Source organism: Erpetoichthys calabaricus, chromosome 4 (genome assembly GCF_900747795.2).
Source record: "Erpetoichthys calabaricus chromosome 4, fErpCal1.3, whole genome shotgun sequence".
Lineage (NCBI taxonomy): Eukaryota > Metazoa > Chordata > Cladistia > Polypteriformes > Polypteridae > Erpetoichthys > Erpetoichthys calabaricus.
The window spans coordinates 156,885,028-156,903,814 of record NC_041397.2 but is presented as its reverse complement, the minus strand read 5'-3'; the positions used below and the strand labels follow the sequence as shown (position 1 = coordinate 156,903,814).

The window sequence follows — 18,787 nt, the reverse complement described above, 5'->3', positions numbered from 1 at the left end:
ATTTATTGAGAAAAATCCCAATTTACCTCTTGGGTAGACACTGATGAAAACGAAATGAAAAAATTCATTGGGATTTTGATGTTGATGGGAATAATCAGAAAACCAGATATTGAGATGTACTGGTCTACAGATCCTATGTATACAACACCTATTTTTGCAGCTATCATGAAACGTAACCGATTCTGTTTGCTGCTGAAATTCTTTCATTTGAATGACAACAGAAATGAGCCAGATAAGAAATCCAAACCGCGACCCGCTTGTTCAAGCTATGTCCTTTGATTGACCATTTATTTGAAGCATTTCAGTTGCCCTACATGCCAGGACCGTCAGTTGCAGTTGATGAAAGTTTATTGTTGTGGAAGGGCCGCTTACAGTTTTGACAGTATCTACCATTGAAAAGGGGCACGGTTTGGTATCAAGATGTTTGCTTAGCTGAGAATTCAGGTTACATTTATAGATTTCGTGTATACACTGGCAAAGAGGATCCTATTAGTAGTATTTCAGCAGTGTTGCCAGATGAATGTAAGGACTTTGGACTTTCAGAGAAAATTGTTGTGTACCTTGCCCTACCACTATTGGACAATGGGTACACCATTTGGATGGATAATTGGTACTCCCAGTTGTAGGCTGTTCCATTACCTTCATCATCGTAAAACTACAGCATGTGGCACAATTCGTTCTAACAGGGTCCCTCCAGAAGTTCGCAATTCAGCGCCAGCACCGGGTCAGCACATTGCATACCGCAGTGGCCCATTGCTGTGCCTGAAATTTCGAGACAAAAAAGATGTTCACATGCTAACAACTCAGCACAATGAGTCTGTGCAGGAGGCTCCCCGCAGAAGAGGACGCCCATCACCTACTGATGTCCGTTACAAGCCTCAATGCATCATTGAATATAACAGCAACATGGGTGCTGTTGACAAGCAGGACCAAATATTGGAACCCTATTCGGCTGCAAGAAAAAACTATGAAGTGGTATAAAAAGTTATCAGTTCATCTGCTCCAAATGGCAATGCTGAATGCTCACATTTTGTACCAGAAAAATGGAGGCACAAAAACATTTCTGCAGTTTGAACATGACGTCATTGCAGACTTCATTTTCTCTTGGTGAGGAACAACATGCAGATAGAGTAGAGGCAGTGGTGAGGCTCACAGAACGTCACTTTCCGGACAAACTCGAACCAACACCAACTTGGACCAAGCCACAGGCACGCTGTCGTGTATGTTCAAAGAAGGCTCAGCGTAGAGACGTCAAGACCTTCTGCTCAAAGTGTCCCAGCAATCCAGGACTTTGTGCAGTTCCCTGCTTTGGCCTGTGGCACAGCAAACTCAAATACTGGGAATGAAACTATGATTGACTGAACTACTTCGATAGCTTTTGACTGTTCCGTTTTGTAGTAGACAATAAATCCAGAAGTCTGAGAAAAGGTACATTTTGTGTTTTATTATGTGTTTGCCCATTTCTACAACTTGCACAACATTTAGTGGTCAATACTGCTTGAATAAATGTAAAAAATGTAAAAAAAAAAATGTAAAAAAGTAAAAAAAACGAAAATTGTTCAGATTTCGCCTGGCGTGGGGAATATTTAGGGAGTTGGCGGTTAAAGGGTTAAACCAGGGAGACTTTCTATGTGCTTTGATCACTTTTGTTTTAAGGGGAGCCACTGCATCCAGAGCATCAAAAAAGGGTCACATTATAATGATTTTCCACAATTACTCTCAATATACTCAAAGTATCTATAAATTTTGAAGCAGAATTACAGTCTAAATTTCGCACTGTCTTTGTTTTAGTCAGTGAGTGTATTGGTAAGGGTAGTACCAAATCAAACGTAATTAAGTAGTGATCAGAAATAACTTCATTTAATACAAGGATGCACAAGAAGTTTATTGTCATACATATTGTATACAGTGTTAAAACCATGTAATGAAATTCTTACTTTGCTTGCTCACCTTCATATGCAAAGACAGAAAAGACAAAAGAAGTATAAAAGTATATAGCAATTACAGTTTTAAGATTACAAGATAAAGTGCACGGTGCCTGATGACATACCGCAGCAGTCAGTACAGTTATGAGGCTATGAGTTATGGTTTGGATTAACTTTAACTTTTAGCATTGTTCAAGAGTCTAATTGCCTGCGGGGGAAAAAAAAAACTATGCGTCTGTCTTGTGATTTCACACTCCTGTAGCGCCACCCTGATGGAAGCAGCGTGAAATGCGTGTGTTGAGGATGTGTATTGTCTTTAAGTTGTGCGATATCCTGATGACCCTACTGATCTTAAATGTCCTGTAGGGAGGGAAGGTTGTTCCAGAAATGTGCTGTGCAGTTTTAATTATGCACTGACATGCCTTCATTTCCTGCAAAGAGCAGTTACCATGACATACAATAATAGAGTAGGTGATAACACTCTCTATAGTACCCCCTCTAGAAATTGGTGAGAATTTTGGTTGGCATACTAAATTTATTCAACTTTCTCAGGAAGAACATTCTTTTGTATGCTCGGTTGTGTATTGTAAGACCAAGTCAGATCCTTGAAGATTTTTACTCTCTCCGCTTCAGCCTCACCGATGTAAATGGGAGTGTGCTGCAGCTTCCTATTCCTTGGGTCAATAATCATCTCCTTGGTTTTATCTGTATTCAGGGAGAGGCTGTTTTCCTGACGCCAGGCCACAAGTCCTTCTACCTGTATCCCATAGTCTGTCTCCCCCTCCAAGTAATAAACCCTATGACTGTAGTGTCATCAGCAAATGTAATGTTGCTGGTGTTGTTCTGAGAGGCCACACAGTCATAGGTGAACAGGGTGTAGAGCAGCAGATTCCGCACACAGCCTTGGGGGCAGCCGGTGCTGATTGTTCTTGTGCCTGATGTCTTGTTTCCCACTCTGACAGACTGGGGTCTGTCTGTATGTAAATTCAGCACCCAGCTACAGAGGGATGATGTCAGTCCAAGGAAGACAGGTTTATTGCAGAGTTTCTATGGGACAACTATATTGAATGCTGAGCTATAGTCAATAAACAACATTCTTACATATAGTGCATCCGGAAAGTATTCACAGCGCATCACTTTTTCCACATTTTATGTTAGTCTTATTCCAAAATAGATTAAATTCATTTTTTCCCTCAGAATTCTACACACAACACCTCATAATGACAACGTGAAAAAAGTTTACTTGAGGTTTTTGAAAATTTATTAAAAATTTAAAAAACTGAGAAATCACATGTACCTAAGTATTCACAGCCTTTGCTCAATACTTTGTCGATGCACCTTTGGCAGCAATTACAGCCTCAAGTCTTGTTGAATATGATGCCACAAGCTTGGCACACCTATCCTTGGCCAGTTTCGCCCATTCCTCTTTGCAGCACCTCTCAAGCTCCATCAGGTTAGATGGGAAGCGTCGGTGCACAGCCATTTTAAGATCTCTCCAGAGATGTTCAATGGGATTCAAGTCTGGGATCTGGCTGGGCCACTCAAGGACATTTACAGAGTTGTCCTGAAGCCACTCCTTTGATATCTTGGCTGTGTGCTTAGAGTCGTTGTCCTGCTGAAAGATGAACCGTCGCCCCAGTCTGAGGTCAAGAGCGCTCTGGAGTAGGTTTTCATCCAGGATGTCTCTGTACATTGCTGCAGTCATCTTTCCCTTTATCCTGACTAGTCCTCCCAGTTCCTGCCGCTGAAAAATATCCCCACACCATGATGCTGCCACCACCATGCTTCACTGTAGGGATGGTAATATCCTGATGATGAACGGTGCTGGGTTTCCTCCAAACGTGATGCATGGCATTCACACCAAAGAGTTCAATCTTTGTCTCATCAGACCAGAGAATTTTCTTTCTCATGGTCTGAGAGTCCTTCAGGTGCCTTTTGGCAAACTCCAGGCAGACTGCCATGTGCCTTTTACTAAGGAGTGGCTTCCATCTACCCACTCTACCATACAGGCCTGATTGGTGGATTGCTGCAGAGATGGTTGTCCTTCTGGATGGTTCTCCTCTCTCCACAGAGGACCTCTGGAGCTCTGACAGAGTGACCATCGGGGTTCTTGGTCACCTCCCTGACTAAGGCTCTTCTCCCCCGATCGCTCAGTTTAGATGGCTGGCCAGCTCTAGGAAGAGTCCTGGTGGTTTCAAACTTCTTTCACTTACGGATGATGGAGGCCACTGTGCTCATTGGACCTTCAAAGCAGCAGAAATTTTTCTGTAACCTTCCCCAGATTTGTGCCTCGAGACAATCCTGTCTCTAACGTCTACAGACAATTCCTTTGACTTCATGCTTGGTTTGTGTTCTGACATGAACTGTGAACTGTGGGACCTTATATAGACAGGTGTGTGCCTTTCCAAATCATGTCCAATCAACTGAATTTACCACAGGTAGACTCCAATTAAGCTGCAGAAACATCTCAAGGATGATCAGGGGAAACAGGATGCACCTGAGCTCAATTTTGAGCTTCATGGCAAAGGCTGTGAATACTTATGTACATATGCTTTCTCAATTTTTTTATTTTTAATAAATTTGCAAAAATCTCAAGTAAACTTTTTTTCACGTTGTCATTATGGGGTGTTGTGTGTAGAATTCTGTGGAAAAAAATGAATTTTAATCTATTTTGGAATAAGGCTGAAACATAAAAAAATGTGGAAAAAGTGATGCTCTGTGAATACTTTCTGGATGCACTGTGTGAGTCCCTGCTCTCCAGGTGTGTGAGGATTGTGTGGATGGCAGCATTGACTGCATCATCAGTGGACCGATTCTGGCGGTAAGCATACTGTAGGCGGTCGAAGGTTGCTGGAATTGACTTCTGAATGTGTGCCATGACTAGTCTCTCAAAACATTTCATCACAATAGGGGTGACTGCAATGAGACGATAGTCATTAAGACAGTTCACCTGGCATTTCTTTGGAGGGGCACAATGGAGGTGGTCTTGAGGCAGGAGGGCATGGATGCTTGTGCCAGGGACAGATTGAATGTCTGTGAGGACCTTCGTCGACTCCGATGGGCAGGCCCTGAGTGTGCGCCCTGGGATGGAAGCGGGGCCTGCTTCCTTAAGGGGTTTGATTTCGACTGAGGACCTGACGCACCTCCGCTGGTATCACTGACAACAGTATATCGTACGTGCTTCCAGTGACTGGTGGCCCCCCATGGCGGTGGGTGTTAAGCTCCTTGAAATGAGCATAGAACTCGTTAAGGTCATCTGGAAGTGTGTCCTGGCTTGATGTAGCCTGCAGTGTCCTCTGTTTATAGTCCGTAATATGCTGCAATCATTGCCACATATGCCGGATATCCGAGGTGATGTAATAATCCTCCAGCTTCAGTCTGTACTGTCTCTTGGCATGATTGATAGTTTTACGCAAGTTGTATCTGGTCCTTTTATACTTCTCTTCATCACCAGAGACAATTGCAGTGGAGCAGGCACCCAGCATAAGCCGCACCTCCCCATTAATCCACGACTTATTATTGGGATAGAGCCTACAGTGTTTTATGGGAACAGTGATTTCAGTACATGTGCTGATATACCCAGTTATACAGTTACAGCAGCAGCATACTTCTCCAAGTCAACCATGGAGTCTCCCCTCAAAGAGGCAGTTCTAAAGACACCCCAGTTAGTACTCTCAAAACAGTCCTGAAGAGTTTGCTCAATGTGTTCGTTCCATACCCTGATTGTTTTACTTACTGGTGGAGCTCACTTGAGGAGTTGTAACGTAATCTGCCTGCTGTGGAATGTAAACAGACAGCAGATACACAGCGCTGAACTCTGTAGATAAAAGGGTCTGTATTTTGCCATCAGCAGTTCAATATCGGGAAACAAAATTTTTCCACTCTCTGTACATCCACACACCAAGCCCCCTCTTCTGTTCTTCCACGAGTCTGATGTACCGTCTCCCTGGTGCAAGGAATGTGTTTGCAGCTGCAGCACCAAGTCCAGTGTACAGTCCGAGAGCCAGGTTTCCATGAACATATGAGCACAACAATCCTTTATCTCACGCTGGGTGACGGTGGTTTTCTAGCTCTGGCCTTTAGGCTGGTGTGTAGCCCACCTCTCTTCCCTCACCAGTGTGTGTCAGGTACAGCACTCACACAAAGACGGACCTACTGTCTCTTGCCGGCTGATGTTAGCTAAGTCTAGCTGCGGGAAGGAATCCAAATCCAGCAAGCTGTTTTTTTGGCACAATGTGGGCTCTGCAAAAGTCCAGAAGGTCCTCACAATTGTATCGCAATACTCCACAAGCTAGTTGTAAGTTTAAAAGGCATAATATCACTAACACCAAAACAAAAACACGCTGAAGTTGGGAAAACAAAGCAAATGCGTCAGCCATGGTGGGTGCCATGTTGAAGATATTTAAGACAGAATAATGTTTAAATTTTGAATTTCAACTGTGTAAGTTATAATTAAATCTAATGTGCGGTTATGATTATCAGTTGAACCTTTGACAATCTGACAAAATCCTACTGAATTTAACAAATAAGTAAAACATTTGCCAAAAGTGTCAGTTTCTACATCATTGTGTACATTAAAAGCCCCATCAATACTATGTGATCATAATTTTATAGCCAAATCAGATAAAAGGTTGCTAAATTCAGTCATGAACAATGAATGTGACCCTGGTGGTCTGTAGACTAGCACTATAATAGTGTTAGAATCTATTTTAATATTTAAAATGAATGCCTCAAAGGATGTGAAGTCGCCTAAATTTTTAGAAGTGACTTGCATTTCGTTACAATGAATTATTTCAAGGCCTCCTCCTCAACCAGAATCAGTAGACTTATGAAGTAATGTGTATCTATCTGGTGAAGCCTCAGCTAGGGGAACAGTGTCAGGTTTACTAAGACAGGTTTCAGTGAGAGGACACAGATCAGATTTTGTGCTTAATATAATATCATTTACCAAAACAGCTTTACTTCCAAAATGATGTCGTCTATTCTGGCAACAAGGAAGAAAGAGTGCTACAAAGCAAACTGTTGTGGGAAATTCATGCATTAAAATATAGAACTTTTGGGAATTATTACCTTTGTGCGAGATATGCACAATCCCACACCTGAATTTCAAGCCCCATCATTCCGCAGCTTTGGGGCAATGTAAATAAAGGTTGAACCTCTGCCAGTTAATAATCCTTCCGCAACTTTCAGATTAGGAGCTCCGTTTGGGTACAGATGAATTATACTTTGGGCAAATCAGATCTGGTTTAATTTTTTTGATACATTAATTTGATTTTTCAGGTCTCCTGTTGAACAGTTTTATAATTTAAGTGTGCGGTAGTTCACAGGCAAAGCCATCAGGCTTTTTGGAGTGAGTATTGTTCTCCTGCACAGACCTTACTTACTGTTGTAATCTCATAATGTTAACAGTTTTTTATGTGGGTAAACGAAAAATTAAAGTCAGTTTGAAAATTACGAGGTATCTGCAACGGATGGAAGCTGACATAATCTGCTTGTAAAAAATGCTTACATGAATTTCAGCAGGTTTCACACCCTCTGCTCAAAGAAATCTCACTATGGTGCATTACTTAGCAATGTTGCAAACCCACATCATAACGCTCATGTTCATTTGACCTTGGCTTTAATTATACTAATGGCAGAGCACTGTGGTAGCATTTCTGCACTACCCATAAGCCTGAATGTGTTGTATCGTGTCAGCTGCCATCTGTTGCAGTTGCCAGGTAATTTTAAAATTGCCTTTACTTTTTGATTTACTCTCATATTTGCTGATTTACAGCATTTGTGTCCTTCACTGTAGTTATTTTGTCACTGTGATATAATGTCTTTATTGAGTATTTGTGTAGGGTATATTTTAAGTTACTGGAGCCTAGTCAATAAATTTGCATAGTGATTGGTTATACCATTTATTATAAGATTTGAAGGGCAACAAATGATGTCTCATAAGTAAAATAAAATGGGGAAAAAAAGAAAGCAATGTGACAGAATGCAAAAAAATACTACACTAATAAATCTATTAGTCAGCTATAGTGGCTGCCTTCCTCACCACAACCTTTGAATTTATAAAAGATTCATTTTAAAATATACAGTAAAATTAGTGAATAAGTACAAACCTGAATAGAAAATTAATTATATTTTATTGTACTGTTAAACCAAAAGTCATGCTGGGGAAAAAAAAAAATCAACTGACAGATAGAAATAGTATTGGTAAGCAAATAATACATAGTGCTGGACAAGTTGCTTTAAGTATTTTCAAATGTATGTGCAACATTAGGTTGCATTTCTAGTTAATTATAATATGCTACAAGAACAGATTCAAACAGCAGTTGACTTAAATTAGAATAAGAGTTTGGAAAATACATGAGTAATATGCTATGCTTTCATCAATTTTATTTACTGTATTTATAAGAAATTGACTTTTTTAAAACTGCCTTCATTTGCTTTAATATTGATTAACAGTGTAATAAAATATAATTCTCTGATACATACCTGTTTAGGCTTTATAAAATGCATTTTATTTTAAAATGTTAAAATTTCTGATTCCTGGGTTATATATCTTAAAATTATTAATCAATTTAAATTGAAACCAAACATTGTTTTGCCTTCTTTAGGAACCAATCTCTGCATTTACATTTTAAGCATTATGGAGTAAACTGTGAAGACTGGTTATTGCGTTTGATGTGTGGAGGGGTGGAAATCCGGACCATATATGCCGGACACAAACAAGCTAAAGCCTGTGTAATTTCCAGATTAAGCTGTGAAAGAGCAGGGACCAGGTTCAATGTGCGGGGAACTGATGATAATGGCAATGTTGCAAATTTTGTAGAGACGGAGCAGGTGAGTTGAATATTACAGTTACTTGTGTATTATTGGTTCATAGGGTGTAAATTTCTTTAGTATTGAACATACTGTGCAGTCAGAAGTTAACAATGACTAAGCAGATTATTATATTGTCAAATTCATTTTAAATAAAAAAGCAAGGTGGTTAGAAATAAGTGCCATGATTTAGACAACAAAAAGACAGCGTAACATTCGAAAAATGTCTCAAAGTTCTCATTATGTGGATGTGTTTTGTTTTTCTGTTCTCTGTGGTGTTATTTAGCTTGTATAGCAACATCCTGTGTGTGACTGTGGTGTGCATTCAGATTCATTTACGATTTCAAACAACCTGAGATTAAAAGCTAGCTGTACAAATGGCAATGAATAATATTGTAACCATTCAAAAAATGAAAAAATAAAAGCTTTTAAACATAAGTAAATCTGTTCTAAACCTATTCTCACTATTAGTTAATCTTGTAGAAGTAACTGGAATAATAAATGTATTCCTCATTCTGCAATAATAGAGACAATATGAATGATAATAATTTATAAGCAATTGAGTTATACTTTGTCATAAATAAACACCCTACTTAATTAAAGTAATAGACTTCACCATATACATGGGCTCAGAATTTTTTTTTAAGTTAGGGGAGAAGCTGTACATTTAACTATACTGTTAATAAGGAAACCTTTAGTGTACCTCTCAAAAAAAAAGAAAAAATCATGCACATGCTTTGGACATTTAATGACAACTGGTGAGAGAGGTTCAGCATGTGTGTAGCATACAGTCAAGTGACAAGGAGCAATGTTATAGGTATATATAGTACAGTATGTTTATTCCTAAAGATGCAAAGGAGTAAGTTTAATCCACTCATTTTAGGGCCACAGGGAGCACGTAATTATCTCAGTAGCATTAGGTAGAAGGCAGGAAGCATTGTTTCCAGTTGGTTGCAGGGAACAGTTAAACACCCTAGCAGAGAAACATTGTGCCGAGTTTAATCCAATAACAAAAATCTATAAATAAACTATCATCTTGGTTTTAATCCAGTTATTGACTGTAGATAATATTTTGAAATATTGTGATCTGATGGAGAAGCAGCTAGTGTTTATTCCTTGAATCTTTTGGGGATCAGGTTTAATTCTTAGCCATGTAATAGTTTGTGTTTTTGTATGGGATGATTGCGGTGTGTGAATGTGTCCAATGACATAAAAGTGCACCTTCTTGTGCAGATTCCTGTTCCAGGTCCCATGCTACAGATATAGGTTCTGCATATATTCTGAATAAAATTCTGAGGACAGTTTGGCTTGGATGTGTGCAACTGTTAGGATTTTGTCTGTGAATCTCAGTCCTATGGTAAAACATACATTTAATACTTGCATGTCTAACAATAAGGGCAATTATAATAAAAGGAGAGAATGTTGTCATTTATCATAGTTGCATATTGCTTATAGAATTATTGACATGAGATGTTGCTATAGCAGTGCAGATATACAGTACAGACTGTAATTATGCTTGTAGTAATTCACTATTTGACAAAACGTTTCTGAAAAAACAAGCAAAAAATAAGTATATAACATTGTTTTACATGAGTATTAAAGGCATATTCAGTACATCATGAATGTTCGATTTTTAATTTTATTGTAACGTGTAAATATAGAAGGAACCCCCAAACATCCATCCATCCATTATCCAACCCAATATATCCTAACTACAGGGTCACGGGGGTCTGCTGGAGCCAATCCCAGCCAACACAGGGTGCAAGGCAGGAAACAAACCCCGGGCAGGGTGTTAGCCCACCTCAGAGTGCACACACCCACACACCAAGCACACACTAGGGACAATATAGGATCACCAATGCACCTAGCCTGCATGCCTTTGGACTGTGGGAGGAAACCAGAACACCCGGTGGAAACCTGCGCAGACACCGGGAGAACATGCAAACTCCTCACAGGGAGGACCCGGGAAGCGAACCTTTCAAAAACATGGAGTATACGTTGATTGTTGAACCTAAATTTGACACAGTCGGTCTTGTGCTCTCCCTTGCAAACCTAGTGAAATCTTTGAGGGCTGAATATATTTTCCACACAAAGCAATGGCTTCACACCAAGATCAACATAACACATCGCTCGCTGTGTGCTGTGGCTGCTGTTGGTGCCTGTTCGCCATCGCTGGCGGTATTGGCTGCACGTGGGGTTGTTGCTGTTGGGGCTCGACGGCCAGCAGGAATGCGTCGTGGGCTGGATACCTGGCTGTCTTTGTGCGACGCAATCTGATTTGTATCTCTTGTCATCGTACGTGGCTGTCCTTCCAGGCGAACGTTGCCATCAGCTACAAAAAAGTGTTGAGCATCACAATCGGCTGATGCTGGTACCTCACTTTCGTTTTCGATGTCCATCACCAGAATCAAAATTGGAGTCCGACAATTCAGCGCTAAACGTCATCCACTGAGTACTTTGCTTTGCGCATTCGCTTTGGTCTCTCGCGAGACGTCGATGCTATTTTAGGAGCTGTTTGCTCCTTGCTACTCACACACGCAGAGGCAATCGAAGTCAAATCAATGAAGCAAACTGTCCTTCGAGCAAAGAGAGTTGAACTAAAACGTAACGGCGAATTTTGTCACGGTTTACAGTAGATTAAAATCCTCTGCCCCCGAATTTTGAGAAAAGTTGACACCCGCCCTGAAAGAGTTAAACTCCCAATGCATTATAACTTTCTGCAGATGAAAACTAATAATAAAGCATTTAGTTATAAACTGTTGGACATAATTTGTTAAAGAACATGTAAATTATGTAATAATTATCAAAAGATATAAAACAAGGTTTTTCTGATGAAATTACATTTAAAGGCCTTAAAATATAATAATGATTCTGAATGTCCAACAAGATGTATACCTGGGTGAAAAAAATAAATATAATTCACTTCACAGTACATATAGGACTAAATGTATTTTGGTATTTTAGAAATATTTCTGACATATTTCCAGTAATCAGCCTTAGAACAGGTACTCTTACACAGTTAAACAGGCTCACTGATACAATTTAATTCCACAAATACATTGGGAAAACATGCAAATACATGTAGAACTTGACCAGGCTAGCAATCAAACCTGCAAATACATGTAGAACTTGACCAGGCTAGCAATCAAACCTAAGCTCCTGGTGCTTTGAGGCAGGCACATTAGCTCTGCGCCATTGCTTCACCCATGCGATAAACATCTGTACTTAACTTAATAAACTTTAACCCAATTAAAGCTAAATGTATACTTATAACATTTGTTTGGTTCTTGTCACTTGATTGCACACCACACACATGCTGAAACTCTGTTGCTATCTGGACAATGGCAGCATATCTGTGTGTGATGATGCAGGCTGCAGGTAGGTGATATCATTGCAAACTAATGTAGTACTTTTATGAAATGACATAATACATTTTTGAAATAACACCAAATTGTTTAGAGTGGTGGGGGTAAGTTTCCAGGCTGTAGGCTAGTTTGCAGTACAAAATTGGACCTGGATCAGTTGCTACCAGAATCATTTGATCTGTATAGGATTGTGCTTGTGACTTAAATCACATAAATCATAGTCTATCTTTTTGGAGTAGCATGGGTGAGTATCATTTTCAAGAGCTAATATTTGACCTATCATAGGTGTTAGTGTAAATGATAATGATTTTTATTCATGAGTTCATGGTGATTTATATTTAATGTTTGTTGTATATTTTTATCTAATTTTTGTTTTTCTTCCAGACTGCAAAGAAGTCTAAAAATATAAAATATGCTCATCAGTGTTTCTTTTAGATAAATTTAAAATGTTAATTTGGGCATGAGACAGAAGTCATTTATGAAAAATTGGTTAGGTTGGGAAACAGATGATAATACACCTTATAAAGGCAAGTTACTTGGTGTAAAGTGCTTTGACAGGTTATCATAACTTAAATGTGTTTATTACAATGGCAGCAGAATTCAGAATATGTGTTTGACCTCAGTTAACCAAATTAACACAATGCATGTATGAGATTGCCTGCGGTGGGCTGGCGCCCTGCCCAGGGTTTGTTTCCTGCCTTGCGCCCTGTATTGGCTGGGATTGGCTTCAGCAGACCCCCGTGACCCTGTAGTTAGGATATAGTGGGTTGGATGATGGATGTATGAGATTGCTACAAGCTTCTTTTCTGAGACCTTGGTTTAAAACAGACCATCTGCTCCATCATATTAAGAGCAGTAAACTTGAATGAGCATCAGTTGTTCCAGAGATCTTGTACAATTTTTGGAAAGTGTTCTGTAGTGTTTTTGCAGCAATAATCTCAATGCTATAACAAAATTTATTCTGTAAAATCTCTAATTTCAGGTGATTTTCCTTGATGACTCCTTATCCTCCTTCATACAAATACGTGGGTCAATACCACTGTTTTGGGAGCAACCTGGTATACAGGTAACAGTTTATTTAAATCTGATTTTTTGAAGGGACTGTGCATGATGAATTACTCTGAATTTCAAATATAGTGGTGGTAGAAAGTTTGATCAGCAAAGTATATTTTGTGTGATATTTCTTAGATAGATAGATACTTTATTAATCCCAAGGGGAAATTCACATACTCCAACAGCAGCATACTAATAAAAAACAATATTAAATTAAATTAAATATACTATTCTTGTATCTATTTTTTTTGCTTAAATTGTGGTCAGACCTTCATCTACGTTAGATATCTACAGAAATTCTAATGATTTACTTTCCCCTCAATTTTAGCAATTTAACATCAACTGGTGTCAATATGTGCCTTCCATCGTTAACATCTTATTTAGAATTGATGAACCCTTTTCACTCTGTAGCAATCTGCTTCATATTTTTAATAGTGTGAATTTTTTTTTCTTGCTTCCGGTGATTATTAAACAACCTGCTAAGGAAAATAGACTTCTTCTTGCAAAGACATATGGATTTTTTTTCTTTTTAAATTACTTTTAGGAAACCTGTTTACAGTTGTGCTTGAAAGGTTGTGAACCCTTTAGAATTTTCTATATTTCTGCATAAATAGGACCTAAAACATCATCAGATTTTCACTCAAGTCCTAAAAGTAGATAAAAAGAAACAAGTTAAACAAATGAGATAAAAATATTATACTTGGGTTATTTATTTATTGAGGAAAATGATCGAATATTACATATTTGTGAGTGGCAAAAGTATGTGAACCTCTAGGATTAGCAGTTAGTTTGAAGGTGAAATTAGTGTCAGGTGTTTTCAATCAATGGGATGACAATCGGGTGTGAGTGGGCACCCTGTGTTATTTAAAGAACAGGGATCTATCAAAGTCTGCTCTTCACAACACATGTTTGTGGAAGTGTATCATGGCATGAACAAAGGAGATTTCTGAGGACCTCAGAAAAAGAGTTGTTGATGCTCACCAGGCTGGAAAAGGTTACCAAACCATCTCTAAAGCGTTTGGACTCCACCAATCCACAGTCAGACAGATTGTGTACAAATGGAGAAAATCGTTACCCTCCCCAGGAGTGGTCGACCAACAAAGATCACTCCAAGAGCAAGGCGTGTAATAGTCGGCGAGGTCACAAAGGACCCCAGGGTAACTTCTAAGCAACTGAAGGCCCCTCTCACATTGGCTAATGTTCATGTTCGTGTCCACCATCAGGAGAACACTGAACAACAATGGTGTGCATGGCAGTGTTGCAAGGAGAAAGCCTCTGCTCCCCAAAAAAAACATTGCTGCTAGTCTGCAGTTTGCTAAAGATCACGTGGACCAACCAGAAGGCTATTGGAAGAATGTTTTGTGGATGGATGAGACCAAAATAGAACTTTTTGGTTTAAATGAAAAGCATTATGTTTGGAGAAAGGAAAACACTACATTCCAGCATAAGAACTTTGTCCCATCTGTGAAACATGGTGGTGGTAGTATCATGGATTGGGCCTGTTTTGCTGCATCTGGGCCAGGCCAGTTTGCCTTCATTGATGGAACAATGAATTCTGAATTATATCAGAGAATTCTAAAGGAAAATGTCAGGACATCTGTCCATGAACTGAATCTCAAGAGAAGGTGGGTCATGCAGCAAGACAACGACCCTAAGCACAGAAGTCATTCTACCAAAGAATGGTTAAAGAAGAATAAAGTTAATGTTTTGGAATGGCCAAGTCAAAGTCCTGACCTTAATCCAATCGAAATGTTGTGGAAGGACCTGAAGCGAGCAGTTAATGTGAGGAAACTCGCCAAAATCACAGAGTTGCAGCTGTTCTGTACGGAGGAATGGGCTAAAATTCCTCCAAGCCAGTGTGCAGGACTGATCAACAGTTACCGGAAACGTTTAGTTGCAGTTATTGCTGCAAAGAGGGTCACACCAGATACTGAAAGCATAGGTTTACATACTTTTTCCACTCACAAATATGTAATATTCAATCATTTTCCTCAATAAATAAATGACCAAGTATAATATTTTCGTCTCATTTGTTTAACTGGTTTCTCTTTATCTACTTTTAGGACTTGAGTGAAAATCTGATGATGTTTTAGGTCATATTTATGCAGAAATATAGGCAATTCTAAAGGGTTTACAAACTTTCAAGCACAACTGTAAGTTTGTAATATTGATATAAATGTATTTTAGCATATTATAAGCTACTTTGAAAATTACCAGTTTTGAAAGATGTCATCATCCTCCCATCCATTCTTTGAGTCTGAACTTACTGAACTTTTTTTTTTAATGACTGTGAGAGAATGGAACCTGTTCTGGCAGTATTGGGCTCAAGGCAAGAGTCTATTACAGGGCAAAGCTGCACGCACACACACACACACACACACACACACTTTCTCTTACAATGGAAAATTCATGCATGTACTGAATTAAATTGCTCACAGCTGCCACACAAAAAGTTATAACCTTTTTCCTAGAAATGAGAAGCAGAAGCACTAATCTCTGTGCCAGTGGACCACCCAAGAAATTATTAAAGTTCCAAGATGTGAAATTTATGCTGGTTATTGATTCAAGATTTTAAGAAGCATAGTAAGCTTTGTACTGAAATGCTTTACACAGTTATGGATAAATGTTGCACAAGGTTCTTTTTCACACAAACAACCATAAATATATATGCAGTATGTTAGCAAGTACTGTCGTAGACATTTATACCATGTGTTCTTTACGACATGTTATTTTAGAGAAATTAGGTAAACAGGATTGGTGAGCTTTGTTGGGCTGAAAGGCCTGTTCTTGTTAAAATTGTTCTACTGTTTGAATCCTAAAGACATGCATGTTGACTCAGGTGCCGCCACAAGTGGCAGCTTTTCCAGCAGCTCCGTGTATGACTTTATCTTTCTACCTTTTTTCTCTATTTTTCTCAATGTCACTGTTCACTAATACCACTTTCTTTTATGTGGACTCGTTCCCTGGACACTTTTTACTACTTTTTGCTACTTGGACATGGATTTTTACACGCCGAGGCTCATCTGTTCAAGTAGTCAACTTCAAGCGCTGAGAACAAATGCCCGCGCCGGTGTGGTTCCCTATTTACCTGACGAGGTAAGAAGGTGGTATCGTGGCAGCAGAGCCAGCGCTAAGAGAAAAGCCAAGCGTCTAGTGAGAAAGTGACGATACAAACCTTCGGTGTCTTCGGTGATCCTGGAAAATGTGAATTCACTACCAAATAAGATCATCGAACTGGCTGCGCTGGTGAAAAATGTTGGGACCTACAGAGAATGCAGTTTGTTGTGTTTTTGTGAAACGTGGCTAACAACTAACATCCCAGATGCTAACGTGGAGCTACCCGGGTTTAGCACAATTAGAGCGGACAGAGACGCAAGTACCTGCGGGAAGCGGAAAGGTGGAGGACTCACTCTCTATGTCAATACAAGGTGGTGCAACTCTGGACATGTAAACGTTAAAATCTCCACTTGCTGCAAGGACATTGAACTGTTGGCCGTAAGTCTGCGTCCCTATTACTTGCCCAGAGAGTTTGGACGCGTCATTGTTGTTGTTGTTTACATCCTTTCTCAGGCGGATGTGGAGACAGCAGGTGACATCATTCATTCCGCTGTTGCTAAATTACAAACGCAGCACCCTGAGGCGCTTGTGCTAATCGCTGGAGATTTTAACCATGTGACGCTGGACAAAACATTACCTGCCTTCTCCCAGTATGTGGATTGTAACACCTGGGGAAATAGGACTATTGACCTACTGTATGCAAACGTTAAAGACGCATACAGCGCCACTCCCGCTGCCTGCGCTTGGGAAAGCAGATTATAACCTGGTTCTGCTTCAGCCTCACTACAAACCAAGAGTGAGGGAGCTACCTACAACCACACGCTCATTCAGGAAGTGGTCCCCTGAGGCAGAGCAGGCTCTGAGAGACTGCTTTGGAACAACGGACTGGGATATCCTGCAGGGGTCACATAGTGAGAACATTGAGGAGGTTGTTGACTGCACTACTGACTACATCAACTTCTTACTGGAACTACAATGTCCATACAGAACAGTATGCTGCTATGCTAACAACAAGCCATGGATTACAAGTGACATCAAGGGCCTTTTGAACCAGAAGAAAAGGGCTTTTAAAGGTGGTGCAGAATGACACGGCATTTCTCGATTCCTATTCATCCCTCTTCCAAACCCTTCCTCACGCTGCCTGTGGCTCTTCTTCAAAACTGGTCCCGCCCACACGCAGCCGACACAGCATTTCTTGATTCCTATTTGTCCTCTTCCAAACCCTTCCTCACGCTGCCTGTGGATCCTCTTCAAAACCGGTCCCACCGACACGGCATTTCTCGATTCCTATTCATCCTCCTCCAAACCCTTCCTAACATACTTCCAGTGTGATTCCTGCAACAAAACTTTTCAATCGCGAACCTCACTTGCTAAACACAAGAAAAGGCATTCTTCCCAACAACTATATGAGTGCCAGAAATGCAATAAGAAGTTCACTACACAGGACTGTCTGACTAAACACAACAAAACTCATTCACAACTCTTGCAATGCGACATCTGCAAAGCAATGTTTCCAAACCAACGCAGTCTCAGCAGACATACACACAATCCTCTTCCCGTTACCACAGGTGGTACTTTACCTAATTCCTGTCTTCCCGTTCAAGAGTACAACATTGGGACTCCAGACCAGCAGTGCAAACACTATCATGCCCTATACTGGCCTGCTGAGCATAATACATCCAACAAGTACTCGAGGTGCTGCCACATCGGTAAAGTAGCTTTACCACCTTTGCGGGAGCCACCTGTGTCTTTACAACAGCTTCTTACACAGCAAACATCAGAAGCTAAAAATTATTGTGAACACATTCGAGAATACAACTCTTCTCTAGCGTTTGCTTCCATGGGTGCACAGATAACTCAACCTCCTGGCCACGGACCATACTGTTTTAAAATACACAGGCAAATTTATCACCAAATCTCTCCACTATACGCTATACACTTCTACCTCTCTAGGATATGGACAGGTGAATGTTTTTGACACAGCGCAAGCTACTGAGGTACGCTTACAAAATAAAGCAAACTCTGCATGCAGCGAAAATTTACTTCTCCAGCTAGGTTCCATGCTCAGAACCATCAACCCCTTCGCTAAATCATACAAACACATGCATGAAATCGCTCAGTCCAATCCAACAGCATCTGTACGAATGCTTTTCAAGGAAAACCCTAGGCAGGATTTATGACTATACAATGCCCCGACATGTCACACCGATGTTGCAGCGATTTTCGTCAGAGAAGATGGCGAACTGCCTGCCGAAAGGGACATTTGCATCTATCCCATAGGCAGCGCCTGTAAACAGATTTCCACGCTTAATATGAATTGCAATCCTATGGTTTACCCACTTTTATTCCCTTATGGAGATATTGACTGGCACAAAGATTTACAACATGTTCCCGATAAAAGAACCGCCAAGCGAATAAGCCAATTTTACGCGTACAGATTAGCAATGAGGAATACATTTAGTATTTTTCACTCCAGCGGCAAACCATTCCAACAGTACGTCGTAGATGCGTATGTTAAAACAGAGGGCGTGTGTCTCAACTATCTCAGATTACATCAACAAGATCTGCGCGTGG

At 40.1% G+C, this 18,787-nt stretch overlaps 1 protein-coding gene across 1 annotated transcript in view; it reads left to right on the top strand.

Annotated features, from left to right (window-relative positions):
• The window catches only part of synj1 (synaptojanin 1), a 540,854-nt gene that overhangs the window by 98,757 nt on the left and 423,310 nt on the right, over positions 1-18,787 (top strand). Inside the window, 2 exon segments of the mRNA XM_051926623.1 lie at positions 8,520-8,759; positions 13,086-13,169. Of these exon segments, the coding sequence (XP_051782583.1) occupies positions 8,520-8,759; positions 13,086-13,169 (324 nt within the window).